Consider the following 27,463-nt stretch of genomic DNA (forward strand, 5'->3'; position numbering starts at 1 on the left):
TTGAAATGAAAGGAGAGCCACCGAATATATCTTTCATCACATTTACAAATCCATTACAGTAAGATAACATCAGAAGTCACAATCCAGTTCTACAAGTACAAGGTACCTGAGCGTCTAATGTAGAAGCACTTCTTTCTCCGATAATTTAAAACCAGTTTTTCACAAGAATAGACAAAGATATAACATTCTTGCCATTAATTTATATGATTGGGTGGGGGGGGAAGGGGGGAGAGGACAATTCTTACTTGTAGTAGTAATACAAACAGAAGGCCAGTGAGAAGGCTATTCCGGAGAGAGGTGTACTTTCACATCATAGCTGCTCAGCACAAAAGAAAAAAGAAGAGAAGGGAGAAAGTTTGTGAGCAATAGGGAAAGAATCTGTTCCACTAGATAGAGAGAGAAAGAGTCACCAATTGAATTAAGAACGAAAAGAGCACAAATGTTTAGATTATTGGATCCCTACGCATGTTTATGTCAAAAAAAGATTGGATCCCTACACATGAGAAAGCACCTAATGTCTACATTATTGGCTTGTTTTGGAAATAAAAGACTTTGAAAGGCATGAAAAGGATCAAACTCAGAGAGAAAGCAGATTTCTTGTGTTGTCACTTGTTAAAACAGAATCTTTCAAGATCATAAAAAAAGATGTTTGTTGTGACAAACCAATTATTACCTCTGTTTCCATTTTAATTATTTTCAGCATCAGATTTAGGAAAATTATAATTTTGACTCCCCGGGATAAGTGGCAGAATATGATCATCAACAAACAAAGGGCAGTTTACTTTCTTCCAATCTTTCCCATGTAGACAACATCATTATCTTAATAAATTGGAATCTCAAAAATTTGATTGGTAATTTCCAGTTTATACACCAACTTCTGAAGCTTTGCTCTTTTCTAATCAAGTCAACAAGAATATCACCTATGTGTATCTTTCTTTCATTTTCCCAATGAGAACTGCATTAAGCAATTCATTAAATGAGAAGTTTATAAATATATATTTTACAGTGGAAAAATTGGTACATATTGATGATTCAGAAATCAAGAAATTTCAAAAAGAAGACACCTTCTCAACCAAATTAAATTAACAAACCCAACCCAGTAAACGAAGGGAAAGTATAATTTCCCAACAAGATTTTTCATACTAAATTTAACAGGAAAGTAAACTAGACAAACATGGCATCTGCAAAGGAACTGGTATTAGCTTCCATAGTAACCTTGCATAATGTTTTTGCTTTCAGCATCACACAGTAGAGCTGTCTTCTTTTCGCCACTACCTTATATCCTAATAAATTTGCTTTTGCTAATTAGAATGTAAAACATCTACAATACAGTCGACCCTGAAATGATTCTCATCCTACACACATCTACATTGGCCAGAAAAATAATTATTGTAAATCAGAATCTGCAGAAAACATGGTCTGAAACTATTAATTTAAAACATCCAATTCAATAGAAATTATTGAATTCCCAGAATACTAGATCCCATTTAGTCTAGATGCCATTTAGAGCACTTAGAACATCAAAACACAGAGATAATGAAAGAAGATGAGTACTTCAATTTCAAACAAATGCAGAAACTTACAATAGCATGCATTCAAGAGTCGCTCCAACGACTCAACTTGCATATTCCACGGCGATTATTTGTGAAGGAATCACGAATTGACTTGACCATGGAACATACAGCAGGAATATGACCAAGCTCTTCATCATCCTCCTACAAAATCTCATTCAGCTCACTTCATGAATAGCAATGCATGAGTTTCTTTGTGTTTGTGTGTCTATGTGAGTGATTGACGGAGAAAGAGAGGAACTCATGAATGATGTAATACCACTTCAGCAAGCCGTTCTTCAAGACCTAAAGTATTTGTATCAGCATGCATAAATACCTTTCTGTAGGCTGTTCTTAGACTCCTAATCTAATCCTCGCACAAAGAGAAATACACAGGTCAAGAACCTAATGCAATAAAAACAAGCAGATAAATTACATGGATGTAGACAACTATATCCTTTTATCAAATTTACATAAACTAGCATGCTGTTGGAAGATGCAGAAACTCACTAATTTAATAACTTCGTGCTACACTTGAGACCCTGGTGGATGCTACCAGCAAAAGACAAGAGGGTAATCAAATCAGGTGTGATGTGAACCAAGGCGACATGAATCATTCAAGGGGCCTCATGAAGCATGGAAGTCACTACAAGATCCATATATTTAAAGATCTTCATGACTTGGTCCAATTAAGTAAAACTAAAGAGTCCTCAAGTTAGTGGACTCTCGAGTATTTCAATTCCTACAATTATGGGAACCTGATTACACTTATCCACAAATGTTTCATCCATGTACAACTCATTAAACTCGAGGCAGAAGGTATCTTAAATCTTAAGGGTACTTGGCCAAGCAATTATCCACATGATTGCTATCAAGAGTCATCAAAATCTTGGACTCTTGGCCAAGTAATCTCCTTGCCATTCACTCTTCTTATCATGGACAGATCAGATAGAATTATAAAGCGGATAAAACCCATGTTAATTTATCGAAAACAGAGTCCTATAAGCATAAGAAGTTGGCCAACAAATATCCTAAAAGGATTACACACAATTGGCTATCAAAAGAAGTCCTTAATCCCTTGGACTCTCAAGATTTCACATTCCTTTGACAAATGGAAGTTAATCACTCACCTTGGAAGAGTCCTATGTGTGTTTGGAGCATATTTTACACATGAAATTAAAAGATTTTATCCCTTAAAATCTGATCGGGATGCCACATTATCCAAGCCGCCTGCTTTGAGACAATCATTGCCACACATTCTCTTCATCAAGATGTGGAGTTCAATTTCAAGTCATTTTTGGAATTCATGAATCCTAATTCAAGTAGGATTTACGGGAATTCACTCAATCCGACTTCAACTTGTAAAAAGTCTTAAAGTCGAATGTCTCCATAAAAGCATATTAAAAAATATTATAATCATAGTTGACAAGTGAAATCTCAAAGGGACAATGATTTCCACTCTTGGCTGATTCCCACAAGGAAAATGAGTATTTTGTCTCATCAAACATGGCTGGAATTTTATCCGTCTTCAATTCAACTTTTACACTGAAATTATCAATTAAAGGAGGTCAAATCCAATAAAAACAAGGCAAGCTACAATCGACCACATTCCTTAATGATTAAAGAGACCATTCAAGAGAGACGAGTTTTAATGTATCTTAATTTATTAGTCTGTAATTTATTTTTTTTATTTAAGATTAATACTACTAGAATTTGGTTTTCTATGCCTATTATAGTTCTAAGCTCTATTACTATAAAAAGAGCACACACTTTACGTTGTAATAATCCAAATTTATGATCGATAAAATTTAAAGCTTTCAAGTTTATACTTTCAACTTTTTGAGTGCTCTTTGAGATGTTTCTTCAACCTACTTGTTAAGTGAAAATTTGATTTTACTTATCAGAGTAATTCTTGTAGCGTTTTATTAATTCTTATAAGTTTTTCCAGTTATTGTAATTCTAAATCACAAGTTGATTGCATGTTAAATAAGACGAGTTTGTTTAAGGATTAGTTTTACATATTAAATTGTATGTGTAGAATTTTTTATCACATTGGTTGATCCTGAGTTCCGCATCATTTGGTATTAGAGTTTAGCCTTTAAATAGATTTTATCTTACATTTTTTATTGGCTTAGTTGTTATCCTTCATTCAGTTATCATATCTTGCATACTTTACATCCATCCTTTTATTTATACTCATCTTACAAAAAGAAAGCAAAAACAAAAACAAAAAAATACTATATCCATAGCGTCTTTTTCTATACTTTAAGTTTCATTCTTTCATTGTGTTTTGGTTCCATTACATCACTAACTAATAGCATCCTAATTACTTAGCATCATACATAAACATACATCTTTTTCATCCGTGTGTTTAGATTCTATCGCATTTAGAATTGTGTTACAATTTTCTTTCTCTAAAATTTTTTTGAAGTGTTCTAAAACAAAACTTGATTACCTTGATTCAAAAAGATTCAGTTCTGGTATTCAACTTGAGGGAAGAAGATATTGAGGAGAAAAGGCTTGTAAGTGAAGAGTGAAACACATGAGAGAGTTTTATTTTCTTTACTAACCTTTCTTGTAGGTTTCCCTTAATGTCCTCATCTAGTAAACAAATTGATATGAAACTCTTGATGGAAGAGTTTCAAAGGAGGTTTACCGATAGAAGATCTCCCGTCGAGAAAAGTTCCTCTCTCTCTCTCTCTAGTAAACACCTCTCACTCGAACATTCCCTCCCTTCCTTTCCGTTGAATACTGTCTCTTAAACCCCTACCCTACTGAATAGCAGCAGATTAATTGAGGCAAGCGGGCCGACCTCATACTCTACACTTGGAGATGCTTCTCACATCAAGCAGAAAACATGTGCTCATTGGCAGAAACTCTTTCGATGTGGTAAACATAAGAAAAAAGTTTGATAGCTTAACATTAAGAGAGAATGGATGAGGCTGGCGTGCGTCCATTTCTTTATACGAACACGAAGTTAAATGGCTAATCGACGCCTTAAATGACTTCTACTAGCTCAAAGGGGGCGACACCTAGGTTCGGATGGAATCGAAGGGGACGATTCCTTGTGTTGACCGAAGAAAAGAATAAATTGTTTAACAGAATATTCATCCCTGAGGGCGAGGCTGCCGGAGGATGTTGGCATTTGATGAGAGCCACCTTCGAATTGGCTAAGGTGCCCCTGGTTAACCCTTTTAAAGAAGCTGCACCCCTCGTAAAGGATTCGTCCTTTCTAAACACAACGGATTCGCCACCCTTGGGGTACACTCAGAGGGAAAATGATGTAAAACAAGTCGAAACTCAACACTATCAAATGCTTCATGCTGCCCCAATGTAACCGTGGATTCTGAGTGACAATTGAAGCTGTTGGTGGCAAATCTTTGCTTAAGCTGTGATTTCAGGCTGCAACTCACCCAAATGGTTTAAGGCGATGCCACCCAATTCAAAGAAGAAAAATTTAAATTTTAAATCCCAAAAGCCTATTCAACCTGCCCCGTCCGCCATCAGAAGTCAGTCAATCTAATAGGAAACAGAGACAGCTGAACAAGAAACAAAATGAAGAGTTCCACCATCCCAGATTGGGCCCAGAAAAAGCAGGCTACCCTTACGCCAATAGGCCAGCAAATCAGGCCCAAATACAGCTGGAAAGAGAAAGGAAAATGGGTGGAACACATTGCGCCTAACAAGGAAGCCGAAAAGTTCAAGATGCTAAAGATTAAGAGCTCCAAAGTCCACCGGATGTGGAGATCCGAAAAGAAGTGTCTGACCCGCTCGAATTTACCCAACCCAACTGAGGCAAAAGATAAAAGAAATGCCGCACCCACTGACACTCCCATTCTCAACATCCAGGGAAGCCCTAGCAGAGAAGAGCAAACAGAGAAAACTATTGTGTGCAGCGAGACAAGGTAGGTTGAAACTACCCCACCTATTTCGACCTTTAGTTCAGATTTGTTAGAAGAAAGTTTCACTCCATTAATCAAAGTATGAGCAGAGAGATGGCCTTAATACAGAATGATCTTGAGAAGTACCTGTTGTTTCTCGTGTCAGCCAAGCATTCCCGCCATTGACAGGCAACTTTACACTGATTGGGTCTTGCAAAATATCAGTTGCATTACCAAATTGCTTGGTCTGACCTATAATGATTATGAGGCCCAAACCATGGCGAGGTTTGCGGAATTGAAGCACAGAAGAGCAGACAGAAAGACTAGCCCCGAGAAGTCTTCTCGGCCGAAACAGAAACAACCAGATGGAGGAAGCAGAGAATTGAAATGCCTGGAATGTCCTGTAAATTATGAGCGAACGCAGAAGAAGAGTAATGTCAGGGAGGGGTCTTCATCGGATTTATAATTCCAAAAATTATCTCCTGAAATATTAGGAGTCTAAATGACTAAAGGAAAAGAAATGTCTTGAAAGGTTGTTTTCACAGATGGAAGCCAACCATTGTTTGCTTCCAAGAAACAAAAATGGAGTCGATCACTGATAAAACTATCAGAAGCCTTTAAAATGTAGATGATGTGGAGTGGCTTTGTTTATCGTCCAAGGGCCCAACAGGGAGCATCCTAATCATGTGGAAAAAGGACATTGGTGAAGTCAGAGATCATCTCACTGGTGAGACAACACTCTCTTGTCTATTTTCTAATATTATTTCTGGGAAAGATTGGTTTTTTTCTGGTGTCTACTGCATGAGTAATGAGACAGAGTGCAAACTTTTGTGGAATGAGATATCTTCATGTCTAACCAAATGGGGTAACAAAGGATTATCGGTGGGGATTTCAATATGGTCCTAAGGTGTAGTGAGAGGTCAGGCGAGCACTTCTCTGCTTCATGTGCTAATGAATTCCAAGAGAAAATTGAGAGCCTGGATTTAGCCGATCTTTCCCTTAGTGGGGGTCTATGGATATGGAGCAACCAAAGGGAAAACTCTTCATTCTCCAGAATTGATCAATTCCTTATCTCGGCAGATATTCTATCCTGCATTCCGACTCTCTCAAAAGGTACTCCCTAGACCCTTATCTAACCACTTTCCTATCTGCCTAGGCCATGAAGGTATCCAATGGGGACCTACTCCCTTTAGACTTGATAATAGATGGCTCAAGACTGATGGTTTTTGTGCTCTTGTTGAAAAAGTTTGGTCCAGCACTGGGGGCAAGGGCACTGCCAATTTCAAGTTAGCCAAGAAACTTAAATGTCTAAAGGAGGAACTCAAAAAATGGGCCACAAGTGCTAGCAGGACTCAGAAGCTTGAAATTATAGGCATCATGACAGAACTTGAACGAATGGACAAGGCTGAAGGGAATGCGGGACTTTCTAATGAAGACAAGGAGAAAAGGAAACTGTTAAAGATCAATTTGGCAAAGAAATTTAACATGGAAGCCATTTCCTGAAAGCAAAAAGCTAGAGAGAAGTGGATCAAAGATGGGGACAAAAATACAAAATACTTCCACTGCTTGGCCAATAACCGTAGAAGAAGCAACAACTACGTGTAAGAGCTCATTATGTACAATAGCAGATTTGAGTGGAATGCAGCCATGAGAGACACTGCTAAAACTTCCAGAACTTATACACCAAAGATTTTTGCTCAGACCTAAGCTGGATATGCTGCAATTTTCCATAATTGATGACATTTCTAATGCATAGATGGAGGCAGAATTCAGTGAGGAAGAGATATTTGAAGGCCTCCATGCTTGTGATGGCGATAAGGCCCCTGGACCCGATGGCTTCAACCTTAAATTCTTCCGAGAATTCTGGGATGTGGTGAAACAGGACATTATCGACTTCTTCAATGATTTCCACAAAAACTCCTTCGTGAAATCACTCAACTCCACCTTTCTGGTTTTAGTCCCCAAGAATAAGAATGTCAAGTAAGTCAATGAATTTAGACCAATCAGCCTTATTGGGAGCATCTAAAAAATTCTTTCCAAAGGCTGGTTAATCTCTTATCAAAGTTCTTAGCTCAATAATTGGAGAGAATCAACAAGCTTTTGTTCACGGGAGGCATATCGCCAATGCCATACTAAATTGTGGACGAGGTTTTCAGGAAAAAATAAAAAGCCAAGGCATTCTTTGTAAACTTGATATGGAAAAAACATTTGACCGTTTATCTTGGAAATTAATTGATTACATGCTTGACAGACGGGGTTTTGGTAAAAAATGGAGGGGTTGGATTCGCACTTGCATCTCCAAGAACAGCTTTGTAGTTTTAATCAATGGTGGTCCATCCGCTTTCTTTAATGCTTCTAGGCGTTTGAGACAAGATGACCCCCTCCTCCCTCTTATCTTTATTATTGTCATGGAAGCTCTAAATAAATTGGTTGAAAGAGCTAGAGACTTGCCGTTGTTAAAGGGCATTACCATTGGCAATAATAACAAACAAATTGAAATTTTGAACCTCTTCTTTGCTGATGACACTATTCTTTTGTCAACCTGACATCAGCTCTGTTTAAATATGAGATTTATCCTTCTCTGCTTTCAAGCTGTCTCCGGCTTGAAGATTGACTATGATAAATCTGAACTTGCGGAATTTGGTCACAATTGTCTAGTGCCATTGTATGCCTCAGTGTTATGATGCAAAGCTACTAACCTGCCTATTAAAAACTTGGGTATACCCCTCGGAACCAAGAATAAAAACAGCAACTGTTGGGAGCCAATCATTGACATCTTCCATGACAAATTGACCAACTGGCAAAGCTGACTCTCTCATTCAAAGCACTCTCTCCAATCTTCCCATCTACTATCCCACAATGCTCAAAATTCCGGTCAATGAGGTAAAAGAACTAGAAGCTATTGAAAAGCGTTTTCTTTGGGGTGATACTGATAATAGTCATAAATATCATCTGGTAAATTGGGATGAAATTAAACAGCCTAAAAAGATGGGTGGACTAGGCCTCAGATCTCTCCTAGCTCTTAAGAAAGCTTTTCACGGCGAATGGGTTCGCCTGGAAATTCTGGAACGACAAAGACAGCCTTTGGAAAAACATTATTGAGTGTAAGTGGTGCAGTAACGGCTTACATGACATGACTAAATTAGAAAACAGCCCTTTTGAAATGAGTCTATGGAAAAACTTCATGCAATACAGCCACATCATTAACTTTTGCTTTCAAAAAAAAAAAACATACAGCCACATCATTGAGAACTGCTCTACTTGGGTCATTGGCAGAGGAAACAAAATCTGGTTCTGGCAAGATGTATGGTTTAGAAATACCAAATTCCAAACCCGTTTTCCCAGCATCTATGCTATTGCAAGAGATAAATATCTACTGGTTGAGAGCCAATTTGAAGGGAATCTATCCTTTACCGGGTATGTGGTGGTTAATCGTAATTTACAAAACTGGGAATTAGAGAAATACATGGAATTAAATCAGATTCTTAGGACCATTCATTTGAGCAACAGAGATGATAGACTCAACTGGAAACTCAACAAAAAAGGTATTTTTTCTGTCACTTCTTTGTATAAGCATCTGGAGGATTTCTCTGCGGGAAATCAAACTTTATTCCCCTATAAAATGATTTGGAAGACCCCAGCACCACACAGAATTTTTTTCTTCGCTTGGGAAACAAAGAATGCATTTTGACTTTAGACAATCTAATGAAGAGAGGTTTCCACTTGGCCAACAGATGTACAATATGCAAAGTTAGTTCAGAAACATGTAGACACCTATTAGTGTAGTGTCCTATTACCTATGGACTCTGAAACGATATCTACAACCTCATGGGGATTCAATGGGTGGTTATTGCTGGTTCTGTGAAGGCCAAGGTTCTTGCTCGGGAGAGTATTGCTGCATTAAACAAACATTACAGTCTAATACCGTTAACAATTTTCTGGGTTGTATGGAAAGAAAGAAACAATAGAGTTTTTGAGGGTATTGAAATGAATTTTGTCAACATCAAAGATAAATGGTTACACCTCTTTAGTTCTATTATTTTAGGGCACAACTTTGATAGTTTGGATGATTTTGGTGCCATTGTAGATATTATTACTAATCTGTATACTTCACATTTTGTACATGGGCGCATCCCCTTGACGGCTACATCAATACACTTCATACTTTTCTCTCAAAAAAAAGATAAAAGATCTCAGCAATAAGCGAAGCAATAAACTCCTAATTCATCAAGTACCAAAAGCTGAATCTAAGTGGAGGAGGCCCATTCATGTGATGATTTAAGGAAAGAAAATCCAATCAAAGGGAAAAAGGAAAGACATCTTCCATACTCGTTGTTTGTGAATGGGAAATTGTGTAAACTACCGATTGGCGAAGGTAATAGAACTAATGCGGTTAGTCCTATATTAGTTGACAAATTGGGTTTGACATGCACAACACATCCTCATCCCCACAAGTTATAATTGCCACATGAATGTAGAGAGGTGGAGGTATCCAAACAGTAATTGGTTTCTTTTACTATCAGGCGATACACTGACGAAATTCTTTGTGATCTTGTGCTCATGCATGCTAGTCATATACTACTTGGGCAACCATTGCAAAAAGATAAGTGTGTAATCTATGATGACCTTAGGATTCGCTATTCCTTTCGCTTCAATGGTCGAAAACATATTCTTAACCCGTTACAATAAAGAGGCAGCGAAATAAAAGATTGATGATAAAATAGAATGAGGCTTTGTGGGTGAAGCCACCACTATATGGTAACCCCAAAAAATTTATACCTTTACTTACTATGCAAATATCGCATATTTTATTTTTTATTTATTTTCTGATTTATTTAGTGAATTATAATTACACCTTATGTTATCTAAAATTTTACTCATTTCTTTATGTATAAAATTGTAATGTTAATAAATTCTTTTACGACTTTATAAAATATGAAGAATTAGAATCAGACTCAATTTTTTATTTTATTTAATATATTTTTTTTTATTTTAGACATAAAAATTCAGGAGTGCGGCTATATGTAAAGGAAGCTATTTTTTATTTTAAGAGAAGGGAAGGCAATTTTCTATTCTATTCTTTTTCAATGAGGACAGACTTACTTTGATTAAAAGCACATTGGCAAATTTACGTATATACTACCTCTCTATTTTAACCATTCCAGTTAACACTGCGAAGAAACTTGAAAACGTTCAATGTAGATTCCTATAGGGTGATGAAGAGGGGAATAGAAAATACCATTTGCTAAGGTGGGAGGAGGTGAAGAAATCGACTAGGAAGGGGGGTCTTGGATTAAGGTCTATTAGGGAGCTAAAACCATGTTCTTCATGCGATATGATTATGGAGATCTCTTGTGGAAGAGGGGAGGCTGTGGAGGAAGGTTGTGCAGGTGAGATGGGGCGATTGGGAAAAGGAGAGTGGTAGGAGGGGTAGATTCAAACCGCATGGGATGAGCCTTTAGAAGAAAATTAGAGATGGCAGCTGTTCCTTCAAGGGCTGTGTTGGGTAGCAGTTAGGAAATGGTAAGGATATTAGTTTTTGAGAAGATGAATGGCTGGAAAATTTTAAGCTTAAAGAGTGCTTTACCAGAATTTTTGATATTGCTAGTGACATGGAGGCGAGAGTGAAGGACATGTATGAGACAGTGGGAGAAGGGCCTGGAATGTGAAAGTAAAAGAAACTTACAGGATTGGAAAATCAGTGACTACTCCAATCTGCTTTTGTGCTTGGACAGCATGAAACTGAATGATGTTAGCGATAAAAGAGTATGGAAACCTGATGAAAAGAATGGTTTCTCTGTGAAATCGATATACAAATTTCTTTGCATAAGTGATAAAAGTGATACCATTACAGCACCCTTCAAGCAGATTTGGAAGACTAGTGTCCCTCCTAGAATGGCATTTTTTACTTGGGAAGATATTAAGGAATGCATTTTTACTATTGATATGCATAAAAGGAGAGGTAACACCCTGGTTAACATATGCTACCTTTGCAAATCTGATGTGGAGACGTGCAACCACTTACTTTTGATGTGTCTGACAACTTACAACATCGGAACTGTCGTTTTGGGTTTGCTGGAATTAAATTGGATGATGGCTGATAATGTGAATAGAGAGCTATGGTTTTGGGCGGGCTTTTGTAAAAAGAAAAGACATTTGTTCCTTATTCCACTAACTATTTTTTGGGTTGTGTAGAAGGAAAAAAACGCAAGAACTTTTGAGGATATTGAGACTAATTTTACAAACATTAAAGAAGAATAAATTCACATTTTTGACTTTATTTTGTTAGGTCATAACATTAAAGATTGGGATGATTTTGAAATTGTCATGAACCACTTGATTGATTTGTAACTATACTTTATATATAAGCAGTATCCCCTTGATATTTTTGTGCATAATAATATTTTTCTTATATTTTTAAAAAAATTCCTTTTCAATGAGGGTGGATTGTGCTCCCCCCACCTCCCCTTTGTCGGCCTTTGCACCCAATCATAAGTAGAGAAACACCAATCAATATGATACAGGGAAGCTTTTTCTCATACAGTATGTTATGCTAATCACCTTAGGACCATTTCCTGCTGCACAGCAATTCTCAAAGGCTAAATGCTTCTCAAAGGCCTATTCTCCGGAAACTATATATAATTAAGGACCTAATATTTTATTTTCTTCAAAAAAGTATCTAAGATTTCAATTAAGTTCAAGGAAATATTTCACTTACCTACTCAATTAACACCATAATTTTACCTAAATCGGATTTTCAAGAAATTTTTCATTCTAGCATTCATGTTTAGAAACTATAAGAACGTAAATGATTAAGCAATGACAGACTAGAAAATATTCACTTTATAAAGGTTTAGGTATATAGCTGCATACGGAGCAATCACAACAAAAAGTAATTACCACCAACCTCAGTGATTGAAAATCCATTTCGCCGAAGACCCTCAAGATTCAGACCACGGAGCTCAGCTCTTTCCCCAGCCACCATCATGTACCTTGGGACATCTTGTGAAACCTACAGGTAGATAATAAAAGCATATTAAGGGTACAAATGATCCATTATAATTTCAGGGTACTTCAGTCATTGATAATAACGATGTTTCACATAACATTGTTATAATTAACATTTCTTGCATTTGACATTATTTTTCTTGTCAGATTGCAGTGGCCACCACATATATCTAAGTTACATGCTAATGGAAAGGTAAACTTCTACATTAAATGAAGCATATAATAGAAGTTAGAGCCCCACAGATGAAAGGTCCATACCACAGAACCTCCTCCAATGAAAGAAAATGAGCCAACATGGCAAAATTGATGCACAGCGATGCCTCCTGCGGTGTGTGTATAGTCCTACATCTTACGAATAATGAGATAGACATGAACAGAACAATGTTATCTTTATAAAATCACATGAAAAATAAGGACTTACTTCTACAATGACATGACCTGCTAGAAGAGTATTGTTGGCAAATATGTTATTGTTTCCAATCTTACAGTCATGAGCAATATGACAAGAGCCCATTATTAGATTGTTGTTACCAATGACCTAATTATGTAGATCGTCTTAGAGTATGTAAAGAAAATATAACTTCACATTTTCTGACTTTGTAAATGGAAGGCAGAAAGAATGTGGAGAGAGAAAGAACAACACCAACCCTCACCGTGTTGTCATTGGACTTTGAAGATCGGTGGATTGAAGTATGCTCTCTGATTTCATTATTGTTGCCAATATGAAGGAAACACCCATCCCCTGACTAAAAGGAAATATTTGATTGGCATCTAGACATATATTGAACATGCTGAATATTGTAAACCACTACAATGCATGAACGGATCACGAAACCATGATTTCCATATAATTTACCAATAAGATGCTAAAGCAAGTGAACTAAAGATCAAAAGAGGTAGAAATTCAACCTTGTATTTCATATCTTGGCATTTAACACCAACCACAGCATGATGCCCAATAATGTTATTACATCCTATGATAGTAAAGCCAGGAAGATCATCACCAACCACAGCACCACTGCCTGACAAAATTTAAGCAGAAATACTTTGAATGTACATTAATAATAAAAATTTAAACAATTTACGTGACAAAACCTAAAAGGAAAGAAAACAAATGGAGATAAATTTAAAATGTAAGGCTTACGTCATCAAAATGCACCTGTCGCCAACCTCAGTGTTCCCAAAAACATGGCTTGCAGGATATAAATGGCAGCCATTTCCCAGCCTGACGGAAGACCCAATGGTACAAAAGGCACCTATTGAAACATCCTATCCAAGGAGATAAAGGCCATCAAGAGTCATTTGCAAATGATTGAAAACACATAAAAGTAGTGTCCCAAGTTGATCGTCACCAATCAGATGAATGTAAATGTATAAGCTCCTAGGCCATCAACAGATTTGGAATCATAAATTTTTTTGAAGGAAAATAAAGAATACATATAGCAAGGGGCCAAGGTGGTAACCCCATGAATGAAGAAGAATAAACATATCCAGCCACCATGGTGTAGTACCCCACCTAACACATTGGCTTTCAAGTAAGCTGGGAAATGATACAGTACAGATTGTGGAAAACCTCCTGCAACAAGCCAGAAAACCATCCTCCCAGCATATAGAGATCATGAATTGGTCAATCGTGATGAACAAGTTCCACTAGTATCTAGAGACCATGTATATGCATTTGCGAGGGGCAGATCTCTCAATTTATAGTCCTGAATATCATTAAAGCCCCCAACTGATGTTGTGTCTCCGGTCCCTCCCAACTTCTCTCAGGAATACATATGTGTTGGAATCTCACTCTACGCACCAGAAAGGATGTAAAACTCGAAGAGCAATGATACTTCTTTCCATAAGAAAGACCTATCCCTAGGTCTTCTAACCAGCCCATGCACGCATGTAAAACACAAGCTGCCTTTTCCTTTCATGTTAAGAAATATTGATAGGGAAAAGACTCCTACCAAATTAATCCAACTTGCAAACCTAGTATCCTGTATTATTAATATCCCCTACACTCGAAGCCCTAGACGATGGAAATACTACCCACTCTTAAAACCTCGACTTCCAAACGACAAATGCTACGAACCTTAACTGTCTCTATCAGACACAAATTAGAACAATATATTGGTTTGCCCTAGAGACTACCTCTTTGATCTTGTTCTTGTCAATCCCGAACTCAACCAATTCAGTCCAACTAACTACTTTTATTGACAACTACTTATTCTCTTTCTTTTCCATGAACCATCTTGACTCATCCTATTAACTGAGTACTTAATCTTTTGGTCTACCTTCTTCTTACTAAACACATATGACATAATGCCGGATAGGCCACGACAAGCTCCAAAGACACAAGCTACCAGCAAGAAGCAACAGGCCTGCAAGCAAGCAAACTCCCACAAATTCACCTGCGTCATATGCACGGAGAGAGGTGACATGTATAAACATGCCTGCGAGTGGAGAATCCCGTGCACACATGCTCTGAGAAGAATCTGCGCCTGCAGGAGGGGGATTTTCCCCGAGTGGAAGAAACAATTTACTTCTGCAAGGACTCCCGCGACTCTGTTCGAAAGAAGGCCCAAGATTTCGGCCCAATGAGGTCTCCAACGTCAGCCCAAGCACAAGAACTGTCTAAGAAGGGTCAAGAGCACCGATCTAAAGGCCTTAGGAGAGAAAAGCTATGGCTGTTAGACCCTATTCCAAGAGCAAGCCCCAAAAGGACCCAACAAGGGCCCAACCGCTCGGCACAACCAAATGGGCGTGAAGGATTCCATTGTGCGGTCCAAGAAGGAGCCAGGAAAGGCCCAAGGACCAAAGCCAAGACTCAGCCTTGTACGGAATTAATTCTAGGCCCGCAAGGCCGAGAGGAGGGAGGAAGAGAAAGTCCTGCTTTGGCAGAAATTCTCTCCCCTTAAGGAATCTAATTTCTCGTGTACTTCTTTTCTTGAAACTTGAAGAATTCTAATCAAACTCCAAGATCACATGCGGATAAGAAAGAAGAGACCAAAAAACATCCATATTTGAGTCCTAGCAAGAGTAGGAGGCGCAGCCAAGAACGGAAGATCCATCCCCCCCACACAGGAACTCTAACCCAAGAGGAATCCTCACATCCGCTCGCTAACTCCTCCACTCAAGAATCGACCAGAAGTCCTTTTGGACTTGGATTTGTGACAAGAAGAAAAACTACACACGGCTTAAGATACACAACTTCAAGGTCTCATCTTCAATTAAAATTAATTAATTAATCTAAGTCCAAATCCAAAAGATTCAAAGAAGACAAGTTCCGCAAGGTGACTTCAAGTTATTCAAGAGAGGAGTCATTATTTTATTGGCTTTCTAGTTATTTTAATTATTATTTTAATACTTTTATATACTAAAGTTAAATTAAGTGCTTCATTGAGATTTTAATTTTTGAGTTTTATTTGGATTTGTAAGGTGGATGTTTATAGAAAGGTCACCACCGTTTAATTGTAAATACAATTTTCATATTAATAAAATTTTAGATTATTTGCTTTTAGCTATTGCTAATTGTGAGAGAATGTTGAATCAAGTGAGGTTGCTTCGACCGTCTTATTGAGCTAATGACTCAAATCAACTTATCAAGTAAGTTGTGGCATTCTTTCTATTCAAATTTTATTCTCAGTTATTTTGGTTTGCATTCACAACTTGAGTAAGGGTCAAGTAGGTAGAGATTATTTAGAGATTTAAGATTTCCGAATGCGAATGTTATATGTGGGGTTTTTGATTGCACTGATAATCCTAGATTCCACATCAACATATGTGATGTAATCCCAGCTAGGCCAATAACAATTCAAGAAGTTCAAGCCAAACCCACCTTTGACAAGGCCAAGAATCCTGGCCCCAGAAAAAGTCCAATAGTGGCCCAGGTCTAAAATTCCTCTAACGAGAGATTTGAAACTCAATCCAAGTGTCCAAAAGAGAAGAACTCAAGGCTCTTGCACATGGGCCCAAGTACCCAACCCAATGAGCACCCGAAGAGGTCCAAACCTTGTGACCAATCTTGGGGCAAGAAGAGGACAGCCTTGGAGGACCAAAAGTTGCCAAAAGAATGGGCTTGAGGGCGACGAGAGAACCTGTGGGCTTGAAGAATTACCTAGAGAGACAGAAGCCCAACCTTTGGCCTGAGAAGAGATGGATTCAAGGCCTTTTAAGCCAAGACAGCCACATTCCAAGAGGAGCCGCGCATGTGAGTCCCTTTACTCACATGTGCTGAAATACACATGTGCGAAAAGAGAGCACTTGCACCTGCGGGACCCTTTTCCTGCTTGAGAAACCAGGTTGCGTGTACAGGAGGCCCTTACCACACGCAGGACAGCATGTTTGTGTGGGCTAAACAGCCGCAAACGCACAAACGCACGCGAGATCCTTGCCCGCGCAAGTGACGTGTGCCGGATCAGGAAGTTTGATACCGATAAGTATTTCACCTTGCCTATTTTTCCATGAGTTTTTGATGGCTGATTTTCTAAAGAGAATTCTACTACAAATTGAAGTCTATATGAAGAATTAAAGCATATGGAAAATATGATAAAAGGAATGAGAATTATTTAATTAATATTTATTGTTAATTCTTATCCCTAAAATTATTTTACTATTATTTTGGGATTTATATTAAGATAGATTATTTTAATTATTTTCTCTAAGTTTTTTAGTCTAATTATGTTTAAGTGTTCAAGTATGAATATCCTACTTCTATTCGTATTAAAAAGTGTAACTCTATATAAAGGTTTCAATTTTTAAGTTGTAAACACAACTTCAATTTTCAGAATAAATAAAATTTCAAATTTTTATTTGCTTCTTGAAATTAGTTTTTTGCTAATTTTTGAGCGTTTTCCACGCGTCCTCAAGATATGGAACTTCAGAAGCCTTGTTGAGTCAAGGAATCAGAACTGATTTATCGAGTAAGCTATCGCATCCTTCTTTATTCTTTTATTTTTTCCAATTACCTTGAATTTGTATTCCATATTGTTGGGTGCAGTTTTAAGTATGGATGGTAAATTAGGTGGTTAAGCTTTCTGGTGTTACATTGAGTGAGATTCCGGGAGTCAAAACAATCCATCCCCGTTTCCTACCGCGTCATTTGGTATAAAATCTTAGGCTTCTTGTGAACCCACTATATTCACTGCTTTAGTATCTTGTGTTTTGCATAAATGAGCAATCAAATTCAATTGTTGCTAATTCGTATGGTATCTCACTTAAATTCATTCTATTCATTCAATGCAAGTGATTGTTTGTTTATTCTAATAGTAAAAAAAATTTCGAAAATACAAAAATATCCTAATTACACATCATAAGACATTTGGCATTCTATTGTTGCATTCAAACCAAAACAAAGGAAGATTAATCGTCTACCAGTATGATGAAAACCTTTTCAGTGTTAAAGGAAGAATACCTCACCTACCAGGTGTGCACGAAAACCTTTGTTTCATTATGTTGGATGAAGTAAAGGGAGATTAACTCACTCCTATGAGCGAAAACTATTTGCTTCATATCTAAATTTTCCAGTATTACATATGCGTTTTAAGCATCACAATTCTTCATTCGTGACCTTAAATTTTGAGCTTCAAAGTCAACATTTCTTTAAGATTCCTTACCAGTGTCTTGAGACTAACATTCAAGTCCCGATTAAGGAGATTCGATTCCAAGGCTCAACTTGTCAAAGAAAGCTTGAATGTTGAGATGTTGTGAGGTCAAACACGAGAGATTGCAAGGAAGTGTTTACCACTAACCTTTCTTGCAGATTCTTTTCACAATATTTTTTCGCGAAGAACTCGCCGAATTATGGTATGATATGCAAAAATACCAATCAATTTTACGAATGGAAGTAATGCGAGAGGCATTGAGGGAAGAAATGGCTCAGACATGTAATGATGTGACAGAGGACCTTCCTAGTCAAGAAGAGATTCATGTTCCTACAAGGGTTAAGTACTCTATCATGGAAGATGAAAAAGAGAGGAACCCGGCAGCCAGGAGTCGTGTTTTTTTGTTAATTTTTTTGTTTCCACTAATGATATCTTACAGGATTCCAAAGAAAAGACTCTACTTCAAGAAAGACAAGATTCGAGAACAAGTCATTTTGAAGAATAAGGAGATGATGTGATCTCAGCTAGGCCAAAAACAATCCTGGAAGTCCAAGCTGAGCCTACATTTGATACGACCAAGAATCCTTGCCAAAGAAGAAGTCCAATAGCAGCCCAGATCTAAAATTCATCTAGAGGGACTTAAAACTCAATCCAACGGTCCAAAAGAGAAGAACTCAAGGCTCTTGCACTTGGGGCCAAGTAGCCAACCCAAGGAGCACCCAACGAGGTCCAAACCTTATGACCAGGTTTGGGTCAAGAAGGGGACAGCCTTGGAGCCCAAAAAGCTGCCAAAAGGAAGGTCCAAGCTAGACCCAACCAAGCTAGGATATCCAAAAAAAGATAAAAGAATGGGCTTGAGGCCCATGAGAAAACCCGTGGGCTTGAAGAAGTGCCAAGAGAGACAGAATATCAACTCTTCGCTCGAGAATAGACGAATTTAAGGTCTTCTCGGCCAAGGCAGCCGTGGTCCAAAAAGAGCCACGCATGTGAGTCCCTTTACTCACATGTGGGAAAACACGCATGTGCAGGAAGAGAGCATCCATGCCCGCAGGACCCTTTTCCTGAGTGAGAAAGCAAGCTGCCCACGCAGGAGGCCCTCACCCACACGCGGGACAGTATGTTTGTGTGGGCTGAACAACTGCACATGCACACATGCATGCAAGCTCCTTGCCCGCGCGGGTGAGGTGTGCGGGATCAAGAAGTTTGATGTCGAGAAGGATTCCACCTTGCCTATTTTCCCATGTGTTTTTATGGCTAATTTTCCAATGAGAATTCTACTACAAATTGAAGTCTATATGAAGAATTGAAGCACATGGAAAATATGGTAAAAGGAAAGACAATTATCTATTATATATTATATTAATATTTAATTAACATTTTATTGTTAATTCTTACCCTTAGGATTATTTTATTATTATTTTGGGATTTAGATTAGGATAGATTATTTTAATTATTTTGTTTAGGTTTCCTAATTTAATTTTGTTTAAGTGTTCAAGTAGTAATATGTAATCCTACTTCTATTCATATTAGAAAAGTGAAGTCTACATAAAGGATTCAATTCTTAGGTTGTAAACACAACTTCAATTTTCAGAATAAATAAAATTTCAAACTTTTGCTTGCTTCTTGAAATTAGCTTTTGCTAATTTTTTAGTGTTCTTCAAGCGCTTTCAAGTTAAGGAGCTTCAAAAACATTGTTGAATCAAGAAATCATGATTGACTTGTTGGGTAAGCTGTGACGTCCTTCCTTTTTCGTTTATTTTTCCCAATTACCTTGAATTTACATTACATATTTTTGAGTGTAGTTTCAAGTAACGAGAGTAAATTAAATGGTTAAACTTTCTAGTGTTACGTTGAGTGAGGTTCTGGGAGTCAAAACGATCCATCCCCATTCTTTACCGCTTCAATATATCTTATGTGACACTACTACCCTTATCTCCATTCCCAACTCGGGCACACTCTGCCCGATACTACATAGCATGCCACCCACAGCATGGTACAGAGTGTGAGCATCCTTTTCTGCCGTGCTTTACAAAATTGGATTTTTCCAGATTTGATAGGTTCCACCATGAGTCTGGCCAAAAAATAAGAACTCATAACAGAACCATCAGAGGCTTCCTTGAGAGTTTCACTCTCATGCGTCTATTCTTGGATGCATACTGTAGCCACCACTTCACTTTAGGTTTGGACATGCTCCAATGCAGCACGCCACTGCAGTGAAGAGGTTATCCCTTCAGAGATTGAATGGTCAGCAGCTGCAAGGATTGTGTTTTAATTCTGATGAAAAATTTGAACCAGATCATCTTTGTAAAAAGTTGTCTGCTCAAAACTGGAAGGTTGCACGTCCTGTAATTACAAAAATTATGAAATTCCAATATTACTAGAACCAGAAACTATAGCAGTGGCAGAAATTTGCGTTTCAAGAGGGGAAGTGAAGTTAAACACAAGGGAAAAAATCAAAAGAAATTAGGTATGTGTTGTACTACATGTTGTTTATGAGGTTATCAGATAGAAGCATGTGTTGCATTATGTGTGTTATTTTTGTGTGTTTATATGTTGTATTTTTATGAAGTATTATTAATAGGAGAAAATTAGGGAGAAACAGGTAAATAGTTATCCTGTTATGGAAAATAGTTTCCAGAATAACTGCTTCTCTTTGTTTTACGTGAGCACTAAGCTATTATGTGTAATAGAAGGGAACAAGCGGTTAGGCTACGGTAAGGAATATGGGTACTTATAAATAGTTACAATAATTTCGAAAAATAAAAGACCAAACTGTCTTTATGGACAGGTCATGACTGAGTACTTTTCTCAGTCAAGAAATTGTTGAGCTCTCTCTTAACGAGCTCGCACTATTAACAACATCCCATAACTACATCCATCAGTAGCGAACATAACATTCCTGATGTGATCCTGGATAGACCAAGACAAGCTCTGAAGACACAAGTTAACCGCGAGAAGCAGCATGCCCACAAGCAAGCAAACTCCCACAAAATTGCCCGCAGCATATGCATGGAGAGAGTCGTCGCGTACACGCATGATGTTGCATGCAAGAGGGGGATTTTCCCCGCAGGGAAGAAGCATTTTACTTCCGCAAGGACTACTGCGAGTTCATCCGGAAGAAGGCCCAAGATTTCGGCCCAAGACAGTGTGCAACACCGTCCCAAACCAAGAACTGCCCAAGAGGGGTCAAGAGCACCGACCTAAAGGCCTTGGGGGAAAGAGAAGGAATGGCCCTTAGGCCTTATTCCAAGAGCAGGCCTCAAAAGGACCCAACAAGGGCCCAACCGCTCGGCCCAAGCAAGTGGGCGTGGAAGATTCCATTGTGTGGTCCAAGGACGAAAGCCAAGGCTCATCCTTGTGCGGAATTGATCCTAGATCTGCAAGGCTGAGAGGAGGGAGGAAGATAGAGTCCCGCTTGCGCAGGAATTCTCTCCCCTTGAGGAATCCGATTCCTCATGCACTTTTTTTCTTGAAATTTGAAGAATTCTAATCAAACTCCAAGATCACATGCGGATAGGAAAGAAGAGACCAAGAAACATCCATATTTGAGTCCTACCAATAGTAAGAGATGCAGCCAAGACGGGAAGATCCATCCCACCCATGTGGGAACTCTAACCGAGAGGAGTCCTCACACCCACCAACTCTTCCACTCAAGAATCGATCAAAAGTCCTTGTAGGACTTGGATTTGCGCCAAGAAGAACTACATGCGGCTTAAGATACAAAACTTCAAGAAGGTCTCATCTTCAATCAAAATTAATTAATTAATCAAAGTCCAAATCCAAAAAATTTAAAGAAGACAAGCTTGGCAAGGAGACTTCAAGTTAGACAAGAGAGAAGAGTCATTATTTCATTTTCTTTCTATTTATTTTAATTATTATTTTAATATTTTCCTACATTAAAGTTAAATTGAGTGTTTCATTAAGATTTTAATTTTTGAGTTTTATTTGGATTTGTAAGGTGAATGCCTATATAGAGACCACCACCTTTTGATTGTAAATACAATTTTCAAATCAATAAAATTTTATATTATTTACTTTTAGCTATTGCTAATTGTGAGTGAATGTTCAATCAAGTGAGATTGCTTCAACCATCTTGTTAAGTCAAGAATCGAATCGACTTATCGGATAAATTATGACGTCTTTTCTATTCCAATTTTATTTTTAGTTATCTTATTTTGCATTCACAAGTTGAGTGTAGATCAAGTAAGAAGGGTTTATTTAGAGATTTAAGATTTCTGAATACTAATGTTATATGCAGGTTTTTTATTGCACTGTTAATCCTGCGTTCCACATCAATTCCTCCCTCTCCCCTGCCCCACACCCCCAATCATATTTCATTCTATGCAATCTTCTAATTATCTTGTTTCTATCAACTCCATTCCCTTTTTTACTCTAAAACCTTGGAGTTTTTCCCCCAATATAGTTTGATCTAAATCCTCAAAATTAACTTTTAGTACCAATGAACCTGCAAAATATTCAAAACCCGTTTTGAGGCTTTTGCTCGGATGAAATCCACCATCACCAACACATTAGACATCCCATCACTGCCTTTCGTCTGATTTACAGAGCACAGGAAACTCCTCCTAGCCCATCACAAGCCACTCTCTACTCCCTATCCACCATTATGAACAACAAACGAACACTCCCTTTCCCTCTTCCAAACAAGAAGCAATCAGAAGAAGAAGGCCTTTACTGAATCTAAGGCACCACTACCAACAAACATAGACACTCCGAAAATCGAACATCACCTAGAAAAAACCATGAAGATTGATGGTTAAGTTCTGTCCATTTACCAAGAATATTGAAGCATCTTCCATTTCCTACAAGACAAAGTAGGAGATTTAGCTTTCTCTTACCGGTTAGATCATTGAAGAGACCCAATCAAAAGCCCTCATGTTAGGTTTCTTCTTGGCACATTTTAGCTATTCAATTTGGCCCCTTAATTTCAACTAACACAGCTTTCTCCTAGGAAGATAATCTAGGTTCAACAAGGTTGATCTTGAAGCTCAATACTGTCACCTAAACCAAAAGAGAGAGCCTGTTCAAATTACCAAACTCACTTCACACTCATTTCCTTCTTCGAAACTGGCCACTAGTGAAGTGATATCCGAGAGATCCGAATCCATGTCAGATGAGGAGTCCCAAATTGAGTGGGAAACCCACGAGAAGTCCCTTACCCGCGAATTAATTACCCGCGAACCCACCGACCCGCCCATAAGAGAACCCGCATGCAGGACACGACCAACACGCACGCGCACAGTCGGCCATTTGCGCGTGCTACCAGAGAATGCGCACATGTTGCGCACGCCCATGCACATGCCCACGAGTCTTTCTCCTGTGCAGACAAGGAAGCCTACCCGCGGAAAGATTCCCGCAAGCTTGTGGGCTTGATTCCAAGTGAATTGGACCTTTTTAAAGCCCATCCCGTGTGCACAGTCCCAGGTGAGGCCCATATGGACCAAAGCAGCCGATCCAAGTGGCAAAAGCCCAAGACTCGAAGGCCCAAAGGCCTTACTTCCAAGATCCAACCCAAGATTGGTTTGTCAAGTCCAACCCATGAAGACCCAAGGGGCTTGATTCCAGTTTCAGTCTTCAAAGACCAAGAAGAAAGCCAAGGCTCAGCCAAGCCTGGCCTTATCCCTAAGCCACCATGGCCGAGAAAGCCCAAAGAAGAAAAAAACCAGCTGCATGAGGAGGCTTATCCTCCTTGATTCCGACTTGGAGGAGGAAGGAGAGCACCTAAAATTGAAAAGGAAAAGGACTAAGAAGACCCTTTGAAGAAGTCATCAGCCAAAGAACTCCTTGGCCTTACCGAAGTCAAAAACTATGGAGAGGAAGGAGGAAAAGAAGAGGAATCCTATGCACATGAGAAGACCAGTCTCCCACATCCATCACAAGTCCAAAAGCAAGAAGAATTCTTATTGTCCACGGAAGAATCTTTGCTGGAAATTATAGACTTCAAAATGAATGAGGATAATCAAGAAAGAGAGAAAAGAACTCAAGTTAGAAGGAGAGAAAAGAACTTAACTTGGAAAGGAATTCCAAGAGCAACATGAAATCGGCCAATAAGGGAGTGTCCATGCCGAAATCTTCTTGAAGAATCCTACTCCAAATCTTGACAACTTCCAACAAGAATCCTAATTCAAAGACTCCTCAAGAATCAAGAAAGAATGAAGAAAGAAAAAGTTGAATACAAGTAAAAGTTCAAACCGGAGAGGGAGTTCAAATTCAGCTACAAGGAGGAGTTCTATGATTTTAATTATTTTATTTGCTTGATTATCCTATCTAGATAAGGTTTAATTATTTTATTGTTTTTAAGTTTAAGTTTTCTAACTAATTATTGTCTAAGAGTCCAAGTAAGAAGTTATTATCCTACTTCTATTCGAACTAGTCAATAAAAACCCATAAAAAGGCTTTATGTCCATAGGTTGTAAACACAATTTTCCAGAGATTAATAAAATTAAGCTTTTCTTTCTTTAGAATTAGCTTTAACTAATTTCTTTGAATATTTTTCAAGTTCTTTAAAGATAGCAAACTTTTAGAAGTCTTATTAAGTCAAGAAGTTGGGATTGCTTAGGTAAGCTGTGGCGTCTTTCCTTCTTTTTTTTTTTCCCCTATTATCTTATTTTTGCATACCATATAGGTGGATGTAGATTCAAGTAAAGTGGATAAACTAGGTGGTTAAGTCTTTTTATTGCATATGTTGGCTAAGATTCCGAGAGTCAAAATAATCCTCCCTATGCACTCCCGCATCAACTAGCCACATCAACAAAACTTGCTTTACCATCCTAGAGGTTGACTTTCATTTTGATGTCCATTTGCAAACTACAAAAATGGGCATTTCACTTGATAGGCGAGCAGATGCAACTACAGGATTGAACTAGCCAATGAATGTTTCTTCTTTTTTAAATATAAAGTGTGAAAAGTGTATTAATATAGGCGCCAAGGGAATGCCGCCTATGTATAAAATTTACAAGTCAATTAATGTATTCACAAAGTCTGTCAAATCCTCCATAGAACAAAGAGAATGACCCCATAACAAAAAACTAAGGGTTTAAAACCATCTATTCTTAAGGATATTAAAACTATTTACATCTTCAACCCCATCAAAAACTCTTTTATTCCCCTCCTTCCACACCACCCATAAGATAGAAATTGAAAATAGATCCACTTGTTTTCTTCGAATGCTAGTACCCTTCCACATCCAACTTACGTCTCACAAAATTTGTCATCACCCAACTAATGCCAAATAGCCCATAAACCATGGTCTATAACTTGTAAACTTCAAGGAACCAAAGCAAAATATAATTACAAGTTTCCTCAGCTCTCTTACAAAGATAATAAGCATTTATCAGTATCTTTCTCCTTTTCCTCAAGTTGTCAATAGTCAAAAAACATTCCCTACAAGCTCCCAAGCAAACGAAGAAACACAAGGAGGGGCACTAGTCTTCCACATCTATCTGACATGGAAAAATATGTCATCATTTTCATGCTTAAATAACTTCTTGTCGAATGATTTAACTAAAAAGAACCATTAGATGTGAGGCACCACCATGGAGTATCAATGCTTCCATTCAACGTAATATAAGATAACATGCCCTAATAACTCCTCATATTTTCCAATTTCCTAATCATTCAGATTTCTGGACACGAGCACTTGTGATTCTATCTCACCACTATAGTTCTACACTAAAGAGTCACAAATCTTGATGTCTTTCTGCTAGGCTTTACATAAATCTGAGGAAAACACACTCTCAGAGTACCTTCTTCCATCCACTAATCCTCCCATAGTCTAACTCTATTGCACTACCAACCTTCCACCTTATATACTCCTGGTAATTTTCCCACCCTAGACCGCACTTTTTCCACCAGTTTTTTCTCTGTGATCCTAAACTCTCTCGAGTAAGTTATCGTCTATCATCTATGTCATATTTCGCAACTATTGTTTTTCTCCACAATGCATCTTCCTCTGTTATAAATCTCCATGAACATTTACCTTGCAAAGTCCCATTCATCTCCATCAAAGATCACAATCCCAAGCCACCTAGGTACAGTGGTTTCTTAATCTCGCTTCATGCCACCAAATGATACCTCCATCTTTCACCCATGTGAACTAGCCGATGGATATTGGAACTCATTCGACATTCTTGTCCAGCTGGGCCAAGGACATGAAGCTTGACAACATTAAGATCTTTCTTGGTCACTCCCCAAAAGGCAAACAAGAGGGTCTAACACCCATCAGGCTATGGAACATAAATCCTCTTGTGCGAATCAGCAACCGGCTCAATAATAGTCAAATACTTACCCTCGTTTGGAATGAGGGCAACCCACAAAATTTTTCCTCCCTTCCTGGTGCTTCTAATCCAAAATGACCCTTTAACATAGAAGCCACTGTACTTCAAGTACTGCAAGGATGACTGGCCAAAAGCCACCATCAAGAGAAAGCTCAAAAGACTTCCTCTCAATGATCAGGAATCTCCTCAGAGGAGAAACTGGCATAAGGAAGACAATAATCAGACCGAGAGACACAATACTTTGATACTTTCTCTCTCCAGACAGACTTCCAGATGTTCTCTGGGCTATGAAAACACTCTTTGCAATCATAAATTAAGCACGACCAAAGCAAGGCTAAACTCTGCCAGTAATTTGGTACAAGTTCTGTTAATCATTAAGATATTGGCACCTTCAATATTCAAAGACCAGAAAAAGTTGGTAACTATCACCTGTATAATACTTGAAATTCACAGCAACATTTGCCTTCAAAGTTTTAATGAAATGAAGACATTACACAAAAGCAACATGTAAACAGATAAACCTTAACCACATTTCCAATCTCATATAATGACACGCAGTCAAGTCTAAGTAAAATAAACACCCAGCGTCTAATCTATTGACAAGAGAGCACCTGGCCAATAACTGCATCTGGGTGGATAACTGCCGTAGGATGAACGAAACTAGCAGCCTCTTTCTTCCCCACAGAGACATCTGTCGAAAAGCACAAAGCCATTTCTTAACCACGAAAATAGACACATTTGTGGGTACATCAGGATATGATGTATGCGTGTACAAATAAAGTGTGAACAGAACAAGAACGAAAGAGAGGCCTACAAGTAAGAGCAGAGCAAAAACGTTGAAAGGGAAGATTGAAGAGAGAGCAGCGAAAGGGATTGCGAGCTTTCAAGAGAGAAATCATGGGAAGGAGAGAAATGAGAAGGAAGGTGGCAGTGGACTTCTCTGTTGTGCTTCCCCCCTCGTTGATGATGGTTCGTGGAAATGGACAAATACAGTGGTTTTGCTAAAATTCGCCGCCCGGGCTGTTTGGGTTTTGGCACTAATCCGTAGGTTTTTAATTTAATAATTCTTTTGGTGGTTCTCTATATTAATGAATCAATTTTTATTTTTACTCTGTAAAATTTTTATATATTTTATGTTA

General features: G+C 38.2%; 1 protein-coding gene across 5 annotated transcripts; it reads right to left on the bottom strand.

Moving 5' to 3' along the window:
* On the bottom strand, window positions 1-27,364 carry LPXA (bacterial transferase hexapeptide repeat-containing protein). 5 transcript variants are annotated; one of them, XM_088208334.1, is made up of 11 exons: window positions 27,139-27,362; window positions 26,936-27,015; window positions 13,584-13,708; window positions 13,349-13,457; window positions 13,087-13,185; window positions 12,861-12,977; window positions 12,698-12,781; window positions 12,339-12,443; window positions 1,831-1,917; window positions 1,584-1,715; window positions 1-316 (listed from the first exon to the last, which is right to left on the bottom strand). In XM_088208334.1, the coding sequence occupies exons 1-10, from the start codon at window positions 27,221-27,223 to the stop codon at window positions 1,596-1,598; spliced, it is 1,011 nt and encodes a 336-aa protein (XP_088064460.1). In that variant the 5' UTR covers window positions 27,224-27,362; the 3' UTR covers window positions 1-316; window positions 1,584-1,595. The 5 variants fall into 5 exon arrangements, with proteins under 5 accessions (XP_088064460.1, XP_088064463.1, XP_088064464.1 ...); XM_088208337.1 differs by having other exon boundaries at window positions 13,093-13,185; window positions 27,139-27,361; XM_088208336.1 differs by lacking the exon at window positions 1-316 and adding an exon at window positions 997-1,365 and having other exon boundaries at window positions 27,139-27,364.
* Between the last annotated feature and the right edge of the window lie 99 nt (window positions 27,365-27,463).

The sequence above is a fragment of the Carica papaya genome, chromosome 7, assembly GCF_054855325.1.
Source record: "Carica papaya isolate Zhongbai chromosome 7, ASM5485532v1, whole genome shotgun sequence".
NCBI lineage: Eukaryota > Viridiplantae > Streptophyta > Magnoliopsida > Brassicales > Caricaceae > Carica > Carica papaya.